General features: G+C 38.7%; 2 protein-coding genes across 3 annotated transcripts in view; one reads left to right on the plus strand and one right to left on the minus strand.

The window, feature by feature from the left end:
• rad51 (RAD51 recombinase) overlaps positions 1–4,224 on the minus strand; it is a 45,650-nt gene extending 41,426 nt beyond the window's left edge. Inside the window, exons 1-2 of the mRNA XM_061929244.1 lie at positions 4,085–4,224; positions 3,452–3,538 (exon numbers count right to left, since the gene is read on the minus strand). Of these exons, the coding sequence (XP_061785228.1) occupies positions 3,452–3,535 (84 nt within the window). The 5' untranslated portion in view covers positions 3,536–3,538; positions 4,085–4,224. The remainder of the gene's footprint in view (positions 1–3,451; positions 3,539–4,084) is intronic.
• Positions 4,225–6,728: 2,504 nt separating this feature from the next.
• On the plus strand, positions 6,729–10,719 carry smim8 (small integral membrane protein 8). 2 transcript variants are annotated; one of them, XM_061929308.1, is made up of 3 exons: positions 6,761–6,826; positions 6,863–6,961; positions 10,469–10,719. In XM_061929308.1, exons 1-3 carry the CDS (start codon positions 6,812–6,814, stop codon positions 10,622–10,624), a joined length of 270 nt encoding a protein of 89 aa, XP_061785292.1. In that variant the 5' UTR covers positions 6,761–6,811; the 3' UTR covers positions 10,625–10,719. The 2 variants fall into 2 exon arrangements, with proteins under 2 accessions (XP_061785291.1, XP_061785292.1); XM_061929307.1 differs by having other exon boundaries at positions 6,729–6,961.
• Positions 10,720–16,729: the final 6,010 nt, after the last annotated feature.

A 16,729-nucleotide genomic window follows, 5' to 3' on the forward strand; every position in this document is an offset into this window, starting at 1 on the left:
AGTCAAAAGCCGAAAAATCTATTTGTGGCTGACGTAATTCTTTCGTGGCGGGCCGCCACAAATAAATGAATGTGTGGGAAACACTGCATATAAACACACATACATACATATATACACACACACACACACACACACACACACACACACACACACACACACACACACACACACACACACACACACACACACACACACACACACACACACACACACACACACACACACACACACACACACACACACACACACACACACACACACACACACGCACACACACACGCACACGCACACCCATCACCAATCATACTGTATATATGGCATGATAACTGCAGGATATTTCCGTGTAACAGAGGAGTGACTGACTGATGAATGTGTGACAATATTTTTCAGTCGTATTCTTTAATTTCTCATTTTTAACATGACACTGAGTTTGTCTGTGTTTTTTGACACAATATTTAAGCTGTAAAAAGAGTCACACATTCTGCCGTCAAATTCATGACGTCACTAAAGGGGTTGGCTCAAGGCCAAGTGCCAGTCTACTTAGGGAGGGGCTGGGATCTTGCTCAGGTGTTGCTGAGTGGAGGCGCAACCGTTTTTGACTGCGCCAGGAGATATCTTTGCAGTAGTGGATGCTTCAGTGGGGTGGGTAAGTGTAGCGGTAAAGTCCTAAACTATTACTGCTACTGGTTGCCGAAGCTAGTTCAGACGTGTGCAGCTGGCTAATAATTGATGTCCAGAATTGTGTCCATGTTTAACAAAAATATTTATTAACATAGGATTGTAGCTGAGATAGGCTCCAGCGCCCCCCCGCGACCCCAAAGGGAATAAGCGGTAGAAAATGGATGGATGGATGGACAGTCACGTAAATCAAACTTACTTTGTAACAAAACCAGAACATAAACGGGAGCAAACAAATCATAGCCTGACACAGTTAAAAACTGTTGCGCCTCCACTCAGCAACACCTGAGCAAGATCCCAGCCCCTCCCTAAGTAGACTGGCCTTGGCCTTGAGCCAACCCCTTTAGCGACATCATGAATTTGACGGACAGCAAGAGTAAATGGCTCTAACAGTAATAATCTAACAATGGTGAAGTGCCCTTGCAGGAATAAAGTTAACAAGCTTTATAACTGGCTTCACTACGTGGTCAAGCTGCAATATACGGATTTGCACAGTGCCTCCTGGTGGATTTTGCAGTGTAAAAAAAGTACCTCGTGTTGGAGGTTGTCCTCCTTTACCCTCTTCTGGATTATTTTTAGTAACTCGATGTTTTTTCCTGTGAGATTTGGCGACCCATCTGTGGTAACGTTAGCTAGCTTACTCCAAGGCAGTTTGTGCATCATACCGACTTCCGCCACGCTGTTAAATAAGTCCTCTCCTCGCGTCTTTCCTTTTAGGGATTCCATGGCCAAAAACTCCTCGGTTATCTCAAAATTGTCATTAACCCATCCATACATTCCTCTTATGAAAATCAAAAGCTGAACAGTGTCCCGAATGTCATTACTTTTATACAGAGCCAATTAATATAATGTAAATGACTGTTTTTTGTTGAGCTTGCTAGCTAAGTCTTCATCTATTAGCTCCACACGGCGAGTCACTGTCCTGCGTGAAAAGCTTTTTTATTTGCCCTTGCTCTCAAAACAAAACACCTGCTGACTCCACCATGCACTCTTTTATAAAACTCTCCTTCGGAAAAAGGCTTACTCGTCTTGGCTAATTTGAATATCAGTAGATAACTTGCCTTTGTGCTCGATTCTTGGATAATAGTTTGTCGGATAAAGATGTTTTGCTGAGCCTGCAAATTAGCTTCCAACTTCTGAGCAGCAGCGGTTCGTTCTTGCATTGACTGGTTGTTTTCGTAATTAGTGTGCTTAGTGGAGACATGATGACTTACGTTGTATTCCTGAAAAACTACGACGGTTTCTTGGCAAATAAGACATACAGCCTTTGACCGGACTTCAGTGAAAAAGTATTTATGTGTCCATTTCTTATTAAACACCCGGCATTTGCTGTCAACTTTTCTCGCAAATTGTTTCTGCTGTCAGAGCAGTAGCAGTAGAAAAAGTGTACTTGGATGGTACACTTGGACTGATTATTGATTATAAAGCATACTGCAGTCCTAATGCGCCACTCTGTGGAATTGCTTGGTATTACAGGACAATTAATATGGTCCTAATTATTACACAATATGTTCAATTCGGGCTGGATGTGGCCGACGGGCCACAGTTTGCCCACTATTGCCTTACTAGATTAAGGTTGTCATGCATTGTCTTTGGTATTTAGAGCTTTGGTGTCAAATTCAATCACACGGGGCCAAAATTCAAAGCACACCGTATGGGAATAATTAACTATTTGTATGACATGTAGATGTGATGGTGATGCCATAGTATCGTAAGTTTATTTGCTCAAGTTCATCATGTGGGATTTTCCTGGGAGAGTCCCGAATTTCAGTGCCTGCCCCGAAAAGCTCTCGAGGCCACCATTCTCACAAATTTGTTCCGATTTTCACTCGGACAACAATACTGCTACAACATCCTTCACTGGGCGACATTTACGGCCAGACACTAATTATGGTTACACCACAAAGTCAAGCATGGCAAACAGGACAGAAGGAGAAGAAGAAGAAAAAACATCATATCTCAGACAGAAGAGGAAATATGTGTTCTCGATCTGTGTATGTACCCTTATCTATTGTTGTATAGACTATGTTTTAATTTCTCATTGATGATTACTTTTATTTCTAGCATAATTGCATACATTGATGGCTAATGTATGCAATTTATGTCTTTTTGTTTTTATTTACTGAGGCTGAGCATACATTGCATAGATTGATAGCTAATCTATGCAATGTAAATGTATTTTTTTGTTGTTGTTGTTATTAATTGTATTCATGAACTAGCACCACCATCCACCATTTGCACAGGTACTGTGGACAGCCATTTAATTTGTGACTTTACTTTGTTACTTTAGACTGTTATTTTGTTTGTTAAACACATGAACATTGTGATTTGTATAATACAGGCCAAAAGTTTGGACACACCTTCTCATTCAAAGGGTTTTCTTTATTTTCATAACTATTTACATTGTCGATTGTCACTGAAGGCATCAAAACTATGAATGAACACATGTGGAGTTATGTACTTAACTGAAAACATGTTTTGTATTGTAGTTTCTTCGAAATAGCCACCCTTTGCTCTGATTATGGTTTTGCACACTCTTGGCATTCTCTCGATGAACTTCAAGGGGTTGTCACCTGGAAGGGTTTTCACTTCACAAGTGTCATAGTTTTGATGCCTTCAGTGACAATCTACAAGAGTAGTAGTCATGAAAATAAAGAAAATGCATTGAAATGAGAATGTGTGTCCAGTAGGCCATTCATGCTGTGTGAATGGTTTTGGTGCTACGATTTCCTTGAAAGTCATAACATATATATATTTCTAAAATATAACATACCTCCAGTCTGCTCAAAGGCTGTGGTCCAAAGTTTTCTTCCCCTTCTAACTCGGTCTCCACCCTGGTCTCACATCTCATCGCCATGATCTATTTGTTGAAACCAGTTGAACAGAACATTTGAATTTAGATGTGGTTTTGTTTTAGACACCTATAATTACATTTGGGGGGAAAAACCTTGAAATTAAGTATACGGATAATGTCATTTAAATAAAAAATGTATATGAAATAAATACATTGCAGTAGTATAACTGTACACATTTTCCCATGTGGTTGCACGACAAGAGTCAGTCATACCTAAAAAAAGTTCGATGTAAAAAAATAAAACATATTATTTCGCATGTTGTTGGTATGAAAGTGTGCTGTTCCAGCAGAAGTTTTACTACGACCCTACGTACGGAATGGAAGTCACGATGCACACTAGGACATACAACCTTAAATGTGGTAACCATTTCAGCACAATTAGTATTACCGCTACATTCAGTCTGTATAATGTCCAATGTAACTTTTAAATACCATTACCCGCAAGCCGTATAACAGCAGATAACACTACAGCATTATATTGTACCTGCTATCACGTCAATAAAATGTGTGATTAAATACATGTATTTTTGTCCAACACAGCTTCAAGCTTACCTGAAAAACGGCGATTTTCCCCTTGGAATGTTTGCTAACCCAAGTTCCCGCGTCTATGTACGTGATGACCTCATCGGTCGGCTCTTTCCTTATGCTTTTTGATTGGCTGAAGGATTGTGACGCTTGCTTCTTTTTCTTCTTTTGTGGTTTAATGGAGGTCGGCAAGTAATCTTGTAGTGTGCATTACCGCCACCCTTTGATATGGAGTGTGGACCGAGATGGAACCCTACTTTATATTATTTTATTTAACCCAGTCTTTAAAACAATATGTTCTGAGTGCAAACCTAAAATATCTCCCACTAATAACCAAACCTTCTTTTTCGCTAACTTATTTCCCAGTATTTCCCTTTCTCTATTGTATTTCCTACAATGTATTAAAGCATGTCCTACACTTTCTATTTGATGACAACAGTCACACAGCCCTGTATTATGTTTCCCTATCAATTTCAATGAACTATTTAAATATGTATGTCCTAATCTCATAATATATTAGATGCATCAAAAACTATAAATAATAAAGTATATATTTAGATATGTATGTCCTAATCTCATAATATGCATCAAAAACTATAAATAATAAAGTAGGAGCTGCAGCAGCTATCCCACAAGGAAACATTCATCCATTCATCCATCAATTTTCTACCGCTTGTCCCATAGTATTGAATAAAAGAATCAGCAATAATTTATCATTTTTTTATGGGAAATTGATCAGAATGTATATAGCAGTTCATTGGTTGAAGAAAAATAAAGCAATTACTATAAGGTATTATTTTCGGGTCTCCCTATGTCTAGCATTAAAAGATTGCAGTTGGTACAAAATGCAGCTGCTAGACTTTTGACAAGAACAAGAAAGTTTGATCATATTAGGCCTATACTGGCTCACCTGCACTGGCTTCCTGTGCACTTAAAATGCGACTTTAAGGTTTTACTACTTACGAATAAAATGCTACACGGTCTAGCTCCATCCTATCTTGCTGATTGTATTGTACCATATGTCCTGGCCAGAAATCTGCGTTCAAAGAACTCCGGCATATTAGTGATTCCCAGAGCCCAAAAAAAGCATGCGGGCTATAGAGCGTTTTGTATTCGGGCTCCAGTACTCTGGAATGCGCTACCGGTAACAGTTGGAGATGCTACCTCAATAGAAGCATTTAAGTCTCTATACTCTCGCCCGGTGGTTCTTAACCTGGGTTCGATCGAACCGTAGGGGTTTAGTGAGTCGGGCTCAGGGGTTCAGCGGAGGTCAAAACACACCCGACTCATCGTGTAAATAAAAACTTCTCCCTATTGGTGTATTACGGATACGACAACAGCAGAAGTCAGACTGAATTGCAGGTGTGCAATTTGTTGTGAGTTTATGCACTGTGTTGGTTTTGTTCTTTGAACAAGGTGATGTTCATGCACGCTTCATTTTGTGCACCAGTAAAAAACATAGTAAAACTTTAGTATGGGGAACATATTCACCATTAATTAGTTGCTTATTATTAACATGCAAATTAGTAACATATTGGCTCTTAACTAATCATTATTAAGTACTTATTAATGCCTTATTAGGGATGGCCTTATTATAACCCTAACCCTCTAACCCTGGCCCTAACCCTCTAACCCTAACCCTAACCAAATAACTCTAAATTAAGTCTTTGTTACTTAGAATATGTTCCCCTGGTGTCCAAAAAACTCTACATTAAGTCTTTGTTACTTAGAATATGTTCTCCATACTAAAGTATTACCAAAAACATATAACTTTGTCTTGAATTAAAAAAATTTTTTTTTTTAAATTTTTCACTAAAGAAGGGTTCGGTGAATGCGCATATGAAACTGGTGGGGTTCGGTACCTCCAACAAGGTTAAGAACCACTGCTCTAGCCTTTAAATAGACCCCCCATTTAGACAAGTTGATCTGCCATCTCCTTCATGGAGAGGGAGGGCACAGACAAGGTGACCACAGATGAGGCACTAGCTGTTCAATGTCGGGACCACTCATCTGTGCATCAGTCTCTGCGCTGCTGACTTGTCTCCACTTAAGATGATATCCGGCTGCACCCACAACGGACTGGACTCTCACACTATTAACTAGATCCATTCGACGTGGGAGGGGGAGGGGGGGGGGGGGGGTCTCATTGTAGACCATTGGGTTGAGTTTTTCCTTGCTCTGATGTGGAATCTGAACTGAGGATGTCGCTGTGGCTTGTGCAGCCCTTTGAGACACTTGTGATTTAGGGCTATATAAATAAACTTTGATTGATTGGTTGATTGAAGAAAAGCAGTTGTGTGCTCAGACCTCAACAGTGCATAGATCAGCATAAAGACATATCATCAGAAACAAGACAAGATTTAGTATATGAAATAGTTCAGGCAATCTACAGAACAAATGAAGCGGGAAGTGTAGAGAAAGGGAAATACTGAAAAATAAGTTAGCGAAAAAGAAGGTTAGGTTGGTAGTGGAAGATATTTTAGGTTTGCACTCAGAACATTTATAATACAAAGCATTAAAACAGACTGCGTAAATAAAGTAATTTAGAGTAGGGTTCCATCTCGGTTCACACTCCATATCAAAAGGTGGCGGTAATGCACACCACAAGGTTGCTTGCCAACCGCCATTAAAGCAAAAAAGAAGAAGAGCATAGTCTTTGCGCGTGCGTGGACTGAAGGTGTTTCCGGTGATAAGGGCAGAGCGATGTCACGTAAGGAGGTCAGTAAAGGAGCGGACAACTAATGTAAGTCAGTAATGTCACGTAAGGAGGTCAGTAAAGGAGCGGACAGTGTCGTCGAAAACAAGGTCAGTAAAGGAGCGGACAACTACAGCACTCCCGGATTGAGGGGTGTTCAGACCACCTCATTGTTCCGTGCGGTCAACCCAGAACTCTTCATAAAGCCTGTAAGAGACGGTCCCTTTCTATGATATAATCGGCTATGGCTGTCCCTCAAATGGAATATTTCTGTCAACACACTTCAATATATAATGTGTACTACATGTCAGGTGAAAACTCCGCGCTCGCTTGATGCTAATTAGTAGTGATGGGTTGATGAGGCGTCATGAAGCGTTTCGACACATTGCAAAACTGTATTGATACTGTGTCGATACTGTGTCACTAAATACTGACATCTGCTGGACATTAAAAATCCCTACAGGCAACCTATGGACCGACTCAACTGACACTGATTTGATGCCCTAGTACAGGGGTCACCAACCTTTTTGAAACCAAAAACTACTTCTTGGGTACTGATTAATGCGAAGGGCGACCAGTTTGATACACACTTAAATAAATAAATATATTGTCATTTGTAAGTTACACGTAAGTGTGAGTTAAACAAGAATACCTAAATAAATAAATAAATTTATATATATAAAAAAATGGGTATTTGTCTGTCATTCCGTCGTACATTTTTTTTTCCTTTTACGGAAGGTTTTTTGTAGAGAATAAATGATGAAAAAAACACTTAATTGAACGGTTTAAAAGAGGAGAAAACACGAAAAAATTTAAAATAGAAATGTGAAACATAGTTTATCTTCAATTTCGACTCTTTAAAATTCAAAATTCAACCGACCAAAAGAAGAGAAAAACTAGCTTATTTGAATATTTTTGAAAAAATTAAAAAAATAATTTATGGAACATCATTAGTAATTTTTCCTGATTAAGATAACTTTTAGAATTTTGATGACATGTTTTAAATTGGTTAAAATCCAATCTGCACTTTGTTAGAATATTTAACAAATTGGACCAAGCTATATTTCTAACAAAGACAAATCAGTTTTTTTTCTAGATTTTCCAGAACAAAAATTTTAAAAGAAATTCAAAATACTTTGAAATAAGATTTAAATTTGATTCTACAGATTTTCGAGATTTGCCAGAATAATTTTTTTGAATTTTAATCATAGTAAGTTTGAAGAAATATTTCACAAATATTCTTCGTCGAAAAAACAGAAGCTAAAATATTTATTATTTTTTACAATAAAAATAAAAAAATTACTTGAACATTGATTTAAATTGTCAGGAAAGAAGAGGAAGAAATTTAAAAGGTAAAAAGGTATATTTGTTTAAAAATCCTAAAATCATTTTTAAGGTTGTATTTTTTCTCTAAAATTGTATTTCTAAAAGTAATAAGAAGCAAAGTAAAAAATAAATGAATTTATTTAAACAAGTGAAGACCCATCCATCCATCCATTTTCTACCGCTTATTCCAAGTGAAGACCAAGTCTTTAAAATATTTTCTTGGATTTTCAAATTCTATTTGAGTTTTGTCTCTTTTAGAATTAAAAATGTCGAGCAAAGCGAGACCAGCTTGCTAGTAAATAAATAAAATTTAAAAAATAGAGGCAGCTCACTGGTAAGTGCTGCTCTTTGAGCTATTTTTAGAACAGGCCAGCGGGCGACTCATCTGGTCCTTACGGGCTACCTGGTGACCGCGGGCACCGCGTTGGTGACCCCTGCCCTAGTATATACAATAATATAAACCAAGTCATTGTATTTCATTTAGGATTATTTCATATCTTCATTTAAATAAAAATATATTTTTATCTTTTTTAGATACAGTCAATAAATAATGTGAACATGTATCATAACATGGAAATCTAAGAGAACGTGTTGTGGATGATTGTGGACTGGGAATTGTTTTAATTTAATTTTTTTACACATTTTTATAAAAAAAAAAAAAAAAAGAAGTTTTTCCGACGTATTACATTTTAGACGATTTCTCTTAGTTATTATTTCTCCGGCTGTAGAAAAGAGCCGCTCACAGGGCACAGAGGAGGCGTCAGTGCGACACAGTTCGCGTATCGGTCACGTGACCAAAACAGCTCATGATGGGTCACGTGACTTTCTAAAAGCGGTACGCGCACCGACACAGGGTTTCGCTCTATGAGCTCGACGCATGCATCGGTGTTGCCGGACCCATCACTACTAATTAGGGATGTCACGGTATGTACATTTCTTATCACGATTATTGTGACCAAATGTATCACGGTTATCATTATTATCGCGGTATTTCCAAATGTGCTCAATTTTTTTTAAAAGCTCTTACACTGAAATCTTTTAACCAAGCTGTATTGAAAACCCCCCCACAAAAAATACATTCAAAAATGATTTCCTTTGAAGAAGAAACATTATTGTAGATAAGAACACTGAAAGTGTACCTCAAATAAAAGTTAATGTGCATATGAAAACAACACAAGCAATATGGCAGATAACAAAATAATTACTTAAGTAAAAATAGATGTGAAAATTGTGCAAGATTATGGACGTAGGAAATAAACAAATAAAACAAATGTAAGACTTTTGCAAGATGGCACCTGATGGCCATAAGACCTAACTGCACCTTTTCCCCCATATTAATAAAAAAAGTGTTTATACCGGTATATGAGATCTGGTCTCATACATACGATTGTGGCCAAAATAATAATTCAGATTATTTTTAATAGTGAAATCACAATCATCAATCAGGATTATTCAATTCAGTATGTTAAATAAACAGTGTTGGGGTGTGAATGTGACGCCATCATGTCATTTGTAATGTTTAATAAGAAGACTATAGATAAACGTTATTCATTTATTTAAAGATAAATATATGTATTTTTGTGAATTAATAATAACGTGGCAGCTTTTTCTCATGCCTGTATCTCCATTCTTATATTTTGATAGAGAGAGGTAATTTTTTAAAGTTATGTACTAAATGTATGGTGTAGATGCTGTATCAGGACAGATCCATTAGGAGTTTGAGCAGAAATATCTTGTACAGGAATTAACTATACACCGTAAAACATTAACAAAGTGCTATGTTCCATTATTGGTTTTTAAAGTAATACATTTGTGAAATGAACAAACCCACAAAATGTAAAACACAGTGTTTACTTTTTGAGATCAATATATAACGCAAAGCAGTTTGACTAATGAAGATAAAGTCTGGCAGAATTTAACAGAGAACATAGAAATGTGTTCCATAAAAATGTTGAACTGGTGACAGAAAAAGGGCAAGTCAATGTTGACAGTAAACTCTAAAGTTTTTCCCAACTTTATTGCGGCCTTTGTCGTTTGATACCTCTTGTAAAGTCTGAACGATTTAATTTGAGTTACCCCGCGAGGGACAAGTGTTAGAAAGGGAATGGATGGATAGTGTTTATTTTATTCACAAAATGTATGATTTTTGGGTCACACTAGACAGTAGTCTTTAAGTAATAATGTAACATTTTGCAACTATGTGCAGAGAGATGCTTGTTTGCCTCCTGACTACTGTCAAAGTGCCCTTAAAAGCAAGGCACTGAACGTATGTCTCTTCTCGCATGTGTGGTCTGCTTCTCCGTGTGTTATTTTGCTTTGTAATTAATAGTCAAATCAATTACAAATGATGTATAATTTATCTCATGATTTACCTGTGGTATCTTTCACAGAATAAACCAGTGATGGCTTTCGGACTGATAACCATCACCTTGTGTGTTGGATATCTGGGATATTTACATGCAATGAAAGAGGACCAGCAGCTTTATGAAGCCATCGACAGTGACGGAGAGAGACTGATGAGGAGGAAAGCTTCCAAGTGGGAGTGAAAGCAGAAAATGGACAACAGTGAATGGATTTACAGTAGAACACTCTAAAAGCCTCAATAAAATTGTAACATACAATGTTGCTGATTTTTGTCAAATGTTTATGTAAAGATATTTTTTTTACGGGAGGTTGAAAGAGTTGAACATCATCGCTACAGCAGAATAAAATGATCCGGACAAACTCAACAGAAGCTGGGCGGTATAGCTCGGTTGGTAGAGCGGCCGTGCCAGCACCTTGAGGGTTGCAGGTTCCATCCCCGCTTCCGCCATCCTAGTCACTGCAAGACACTTTACCCACCTGCTCCCAGTGCCACCCACACTGCTTTAAATGGAACTTAGATATTGGCTTTCACTATGTGAGTCACTAGAGAAAAGCACTATATAAATATAATTCACTTCACTTCACATTTTAAATTAAATAAACTCATTTAGTGGTGTACATCAAATAAGCTCACTTAATGCACTATAAATGTGTTGCATGGATGATATTGTCATAAAATAAAGATGTATAAACTCTAAGGCAGAACCTTTTGTCTTATTCTACAAACCCCGTTTCCATATGAGTTGGGAAGTTGTGTTAGACGTAAATATAAACGGAATACATTGATTTGCAAATCCTTTTCAACCCACATTAAATTGAATGCACTACAAAGACAAGATATTTGATGTTCAAACTCAAACTTTATTTATTTTTTTGCAAATAATTAATTTAGAATTTCATGGCTGCAACACGTGCCAAAGTAGTTGGGAAAGGGCATGTTCACCACTGTGTTACATGGCCTTTCCTTTTAACAACACTCAGTAAATGTTTGGGAACTGAGGAGACACATTTTTGAAGCTTCTCAGGTGGAATTCTTTCCCATTCTTGCTTGATGTACAGCTTAAGTTGTTCAACAGTCCGGGGGTCTCCGTTGTGGTATTTTAGGCTTCATAATGCGCCACACATTTACAATGGGAGACAGGTCTGGACTACAGGCAGGCCAGTCTAGTACCCGCACTCTTTTACTATGAAGCCACGTTGATGTAACACGTGGCTTGGCATTGTCTTGCTGAAATAAGCAGTTGCGTCCATGGTAACGTTGCTTGGATGGCAACATATGTTGCTCCAAAAGCTGTATGTACCTTTCAGCATTAATGGCGCCTTCACAGATGTGTAAGTTACCCATGTCTTGGGCACTAATACACCCCCATACCATCACAGATGCTGACTTTTCAACTTTGCGCCTATAACAATCCGGATGGTTCTTTTTCTCTTTGGTCCGGAGGACACGACGTCCACAATTTCCAAAAACAATTTGAAATGTGGACTCGTCAGACCACAGAACACTTTTCCACTTTGTATCAGTCCATCTTACAAACCCCGTTTCCATATGAGTTGGGAAATTGTGTGAGATGTAAATATAAACGGAATACAATGATTTACAAATCATTTTCAACCCATATTCAGTTGAATATGCTACAAGCACAACATATTTGATGTTCAAACTGATAAACATTATTTTTTTGCAAATATTCATTAACTTTAGAATTTGATGCCAGCAACACGTGACAAAGAAGTTGGGAAAGGTGGCAATAAACACTAATAAAGTTGAGGAATGCTCATCAAACACTAATTTGGAACATCCCACAGGTGTGCAGGCTAATTGGGAACAGGTGGGTGCCATGATTGGGTATAAAAACAGCATCCCAAAAAATGCTCAGTCTTTCACAAGAAAATATGGGACGAGGTACACCCCTTTGTCCACAACTGCGTGAGCAAATAGTCAAACAGTTTAAGAACAACGTTTCTCAAAGTGCAATTGCAAGAAATTTAGGGATTTCAACATCTACGCTCCATAATATCATCAAAAGGTTCAAAGAATCTGGAGAAATCACTGCACGTAAGCGGCATGGCCGGAAACCAACATTGAATGACCGTGACCTTCCATCCCTCAGATGGCACTGTATCAAAAACCGACATCAATGTCTAAATGATATCACCACATGGGCTCAGGAACACTTCAGAAAACCACTGTCACTAAATACAGTTCGTCGCTACATCTGTAAGTGCAAGTTAAATCTCTACTATGCAAAACGAAAGCCATTTATCAACAACATCCAGAAACTCCGCCGGCTTCTCTGGGCCCGAGATCATCTAAGATGGACTCATGCAAAGTGGAAAAGTGTTCTGTGGTCTGACGAGTCCACATTTCAATTTTTTTTCAAAATATTCGACATCGTGCCATCCGGACCAAAGGGGAAGCGAACCATCCAGACTGTTATCGACGCAAAGTTCAAAAGCCAGCATCTGTGATGGTATGGGGGTGCATTAGTGCCCAAGGCATGGGTAACTTACACATCTGTGAAGGCACCATTAATGCTGAAAGGTACATACAGGTTTTGGAGCAACATATGTTGCCATCCAAGCAACGTTACCATGGACGCCCCTGCTTATTTCAGCAAGACAATGCCAAGCCACATGTTACATCAACGTGGCTTCATAGTAAAAGAGTGCGGGTACTAGACTGGCCTGCCTGTAGTCCAGACCTGTCCCCCATTGTAAATGTGTGGCGCATTATGAAGCCTAAAATACCACAACGGAGACGCCCGGACTGTTGAACAACTTAAGCTGTACATCAAGCAAGAATGGGAAAGAATTCCACCTGAGAAGCTTCAACAATTAGTTTCCTCAGTTCCCAATCGTTTATTGAGTGTTGTTAAAAGAAAAAGTGATGTAACACAGTGGTGAACAGCCCTTTCCCAACTACTTTGGCACGTGTTGCAGCCATGAAATTCTAAGTTAATTATTATTTGCAAAAAAAAAAAAAAAGTTTATGAGTTTGAACATCAAATATCTTGTCTTTGTAGTGCATTCAATTGAATATGGGTTGAAAAGGATTTGCAAATCATTGTATTCCGTTTATATTTACATCTAACACAATTTCCCAACTCATATGGAAACGGGGTTTGTACTTTTCAAATCAAATGAACTAAAAAATGACACACCACTCAAGTACACTGAACAAAAATATAAATGCAACACTTTTGTTTTTGCTCCTATTTTTCATGGGTTGAACTCAAAGATTTTAAACTTTTACTATACACACAGAAGACCTATTCCTCTGAAATATTGTTCATTAATCTGTGTTAGTGAGCATTTCTTCTTTGACAAAATAATCCATCCCACCTCACAGGTATGGCATATCAAGATGCTGATGAAACAGCATGATTGTTCACAGGTGTGTCTTAGGCTGGGCACAGTAAAAGGACACTCTAAAATGTGCAGTGTTATCACACAGTACAATGCCACAGATGTCGCAAGTTTTGAGGGAGCGTGCAGTTGGTATGCTGACTTCAGGAATGTCCACCTAAACTGTTGCCCGTGAATAGAAAGTTAATTTCTCTACCATAAGCCGTCTTCAAAGGCGTTTCAGAGAATTTGGCAGTACATATAACCGGCCTCACAACAACAGACCTTGTAACCACACCAGCCCAGGACCTCTACATCCAGCAGGTGATTGTCTGAGACTAGCCCCCCGAACAGCTGGTGCAACAACTGGTTTGCATAACCAAATAATCTCTGCACAAACTGCAAGAAAGCGTCATCTGTATGCTCGCCTTGACCTGGCTGCAGTTTATCAACAAGAGTGGGCAAATGTTCACATACAATAGCGTCTGGCACATTGGAGGGGTGTTCTCTCCCCAGATGAATCCCGGTTTTCTCTGTTCAGGGCAGATGGCAGGCAATGTGTGTAGGAGAGCGGTTTGCTGACATAAACGTTGTGGGGCTTGTGTATTTTATGGACAACGGCCGAAAGTGCATTATGTTGATGGCATTTTTATTGTACAGAGATGCGGTGACAAGATCCTGTTGTGCCATCACCTCATGTTGCAGCATACAAATGCACGGCCCCATGTTGCAAGGATCTGTACACAATTCCTGGAAGCTGAAAACATCCCAGTTCTTGCAAGGCCAGCATACTCACCGGACACGTCACCCATTGAGCATGTTTGGGATGCTGTGAATCGGTCGATACGACAGCGGTTCCTGCCAATATCCAGCAACGTGGCAAAGCCATTGAAGGGAAGTGGACCAACATTCTACAGTCCACAATCAACAACCTGATCAACTCTATGCAATGGAGATGTGTTGCACTGCGTGAGGCAAATGTTGGTCACACCAGATACTGACTGCTTTTCTGACCCACAAAACAGCAAAACTTCACATTTCAGAGTGCCCTTTTATTGTGGGCAGCCTAAGGCTCACCTGTGCAATAATCATGTTGTTTAATCAGCATCTTGATATGCCACACCTATTAGGTGGGATGGATTATCTTGGCAAAGAACATGTGCTCACTAACAAAGATTTTTGAACAATATTTGAGAGGAATAGGCCTTTTGTGTATATAGTAAAATGTTAAATATTTGAGTTCAACTCATGAAAAATGAGCGCAAAAACAAAAGTTGCGTTTACATTTTTGTTCAGTATATGTAGTGACAATGCAGCCAAAATGAGGCATTTTTGTAATTGACATTGGATTAACAGTGCAGATCTAAACGCCTGAGAATAGTACTTTTTTTTGTTTGTTTTACTGTATACAGGTGCCATGAAAAATGTTCCCCCCCTCCTCAAATTATTTTTTGGGATAGTTTTCCCACTTAAACTTTCAAGATCATCAAACAAATGTAAATATCAGACAATGATAACCTGAGTAAGCATTAAATGCAAAATGTTTTTAAATGGTGATTATACAAACCCCGTTTCCATATGAGTTGGGAAATTGTGTTAGATGTAAATATAAACAGAATACAATGATTTGCAAATCCTTTTCAAGCCATATTCAGTTGAATATGCTACAAAGACAACATATTTGATGTTCAAACTGATAAACATTTTTTTTTTGCAAATAATCATTAACTTTAGAATTTGATGCCAGCAACACGTGACAAAGAAGTTGGGAAAGGTGGCAATAAATACTGATAAAGTTGAGGAATGCTCATCAAAGACTTATTTGGAACATCCCACAGGTGAACAGGCAAATTGGGAAAAGGTGGGTGCCATGATTGGGTATAAAAGTAGATTCCATGAAATGCTCAGTCGTTCACAAACAAGGATGGGGCGAGGGTCACCACTTTGTCAACAAATGCGTAAGCAAATTGTTGAACAGTTTAAGAAAAACCTTTCTCAACCAGCTATTGCAAGGAATTTAGGGATTTCACCATCTACGGTCCGTAATATCATCAAAGGGTTCAGAGAATCTGGAGAAATAACTGCACGTAAGCAGCTAAGCCCGTGACCTTCCATCCCTCAGGCTGTACTGCATCAACAAGCGACATCAGTGTGTAAAGGATATCATCACATGGGCTCAGGAACACTTCAGAAACCCACTGTCAGTAACTACAGTTGGTCGCTACATCTGTAAGTGCAAGTTAAAACTCTCCTATGCGAGGCGAAAACCGTTGATCAACAACACCCAGAAACGCCGTCGGCTTCGCTGGGCCTGAGCTCATCTAAGATGGACTGATACAAAGTGGAAAAGTGTTCTGTGGTCTGACGAGTCCACATTTCAAATTTTTTTTGAAAACTGTGGACGTCGTGTCCTCCGGACCAAAGAGGAAAAGAACCATCCGGATTGTTATAGGCGCAAAGTTGAAAAGCCAGCATCTGTGATGGTATGGAGATGTATTAGTGCCCAAGACATGGGTAACTTACACATCTGTGAAGGCACCATTAATGCTGAAAGGTACATACAGGTTTTGGAGCAACACATGTTGCCATCCAAGCAACGTTACCCTGGACACCCCTGCTTATTTCAGCAAGACAATGCCAAGCCACATGTTACATCAACGTGGCTTCATAGTAAAAGAGTGCGGGTACTAGACTGGCCTGCCTGTAGTCCAGACCTGTCTCCCATTGAAAATGGAAAGGAAAGGAAGGAAAGGCCATGTAACACAGTGGTGAACATGCCCATTCCCAACTACTTTGGCACGTATTGCAGCCATGAAATTCTAAGTTAATTATTATTTGCAAAAAAAAATAAAGTTTATGAGTTTGAACATCAAATATCTTGTCTTTGTAGTGCATCCAACTGAATATGGGTTGAAAAGGATTTGCAAATCATTGTATTC

Source organism: Nerophis lumbriciformis, linkage group LG34 (genome assembly GCF_033978685.3).
Source record: "Nerophis lumbriciformis linkage group LG34, RoL_Nlum_v2.1, whole genome shotgun sequence".
Lineage (NCBI taxonomy): Eukaryota > Metazoa > Chordata > Actinopteri > Syngnathiformes > Syngnathidae > Nerophis > Nerophis lumbriciformis.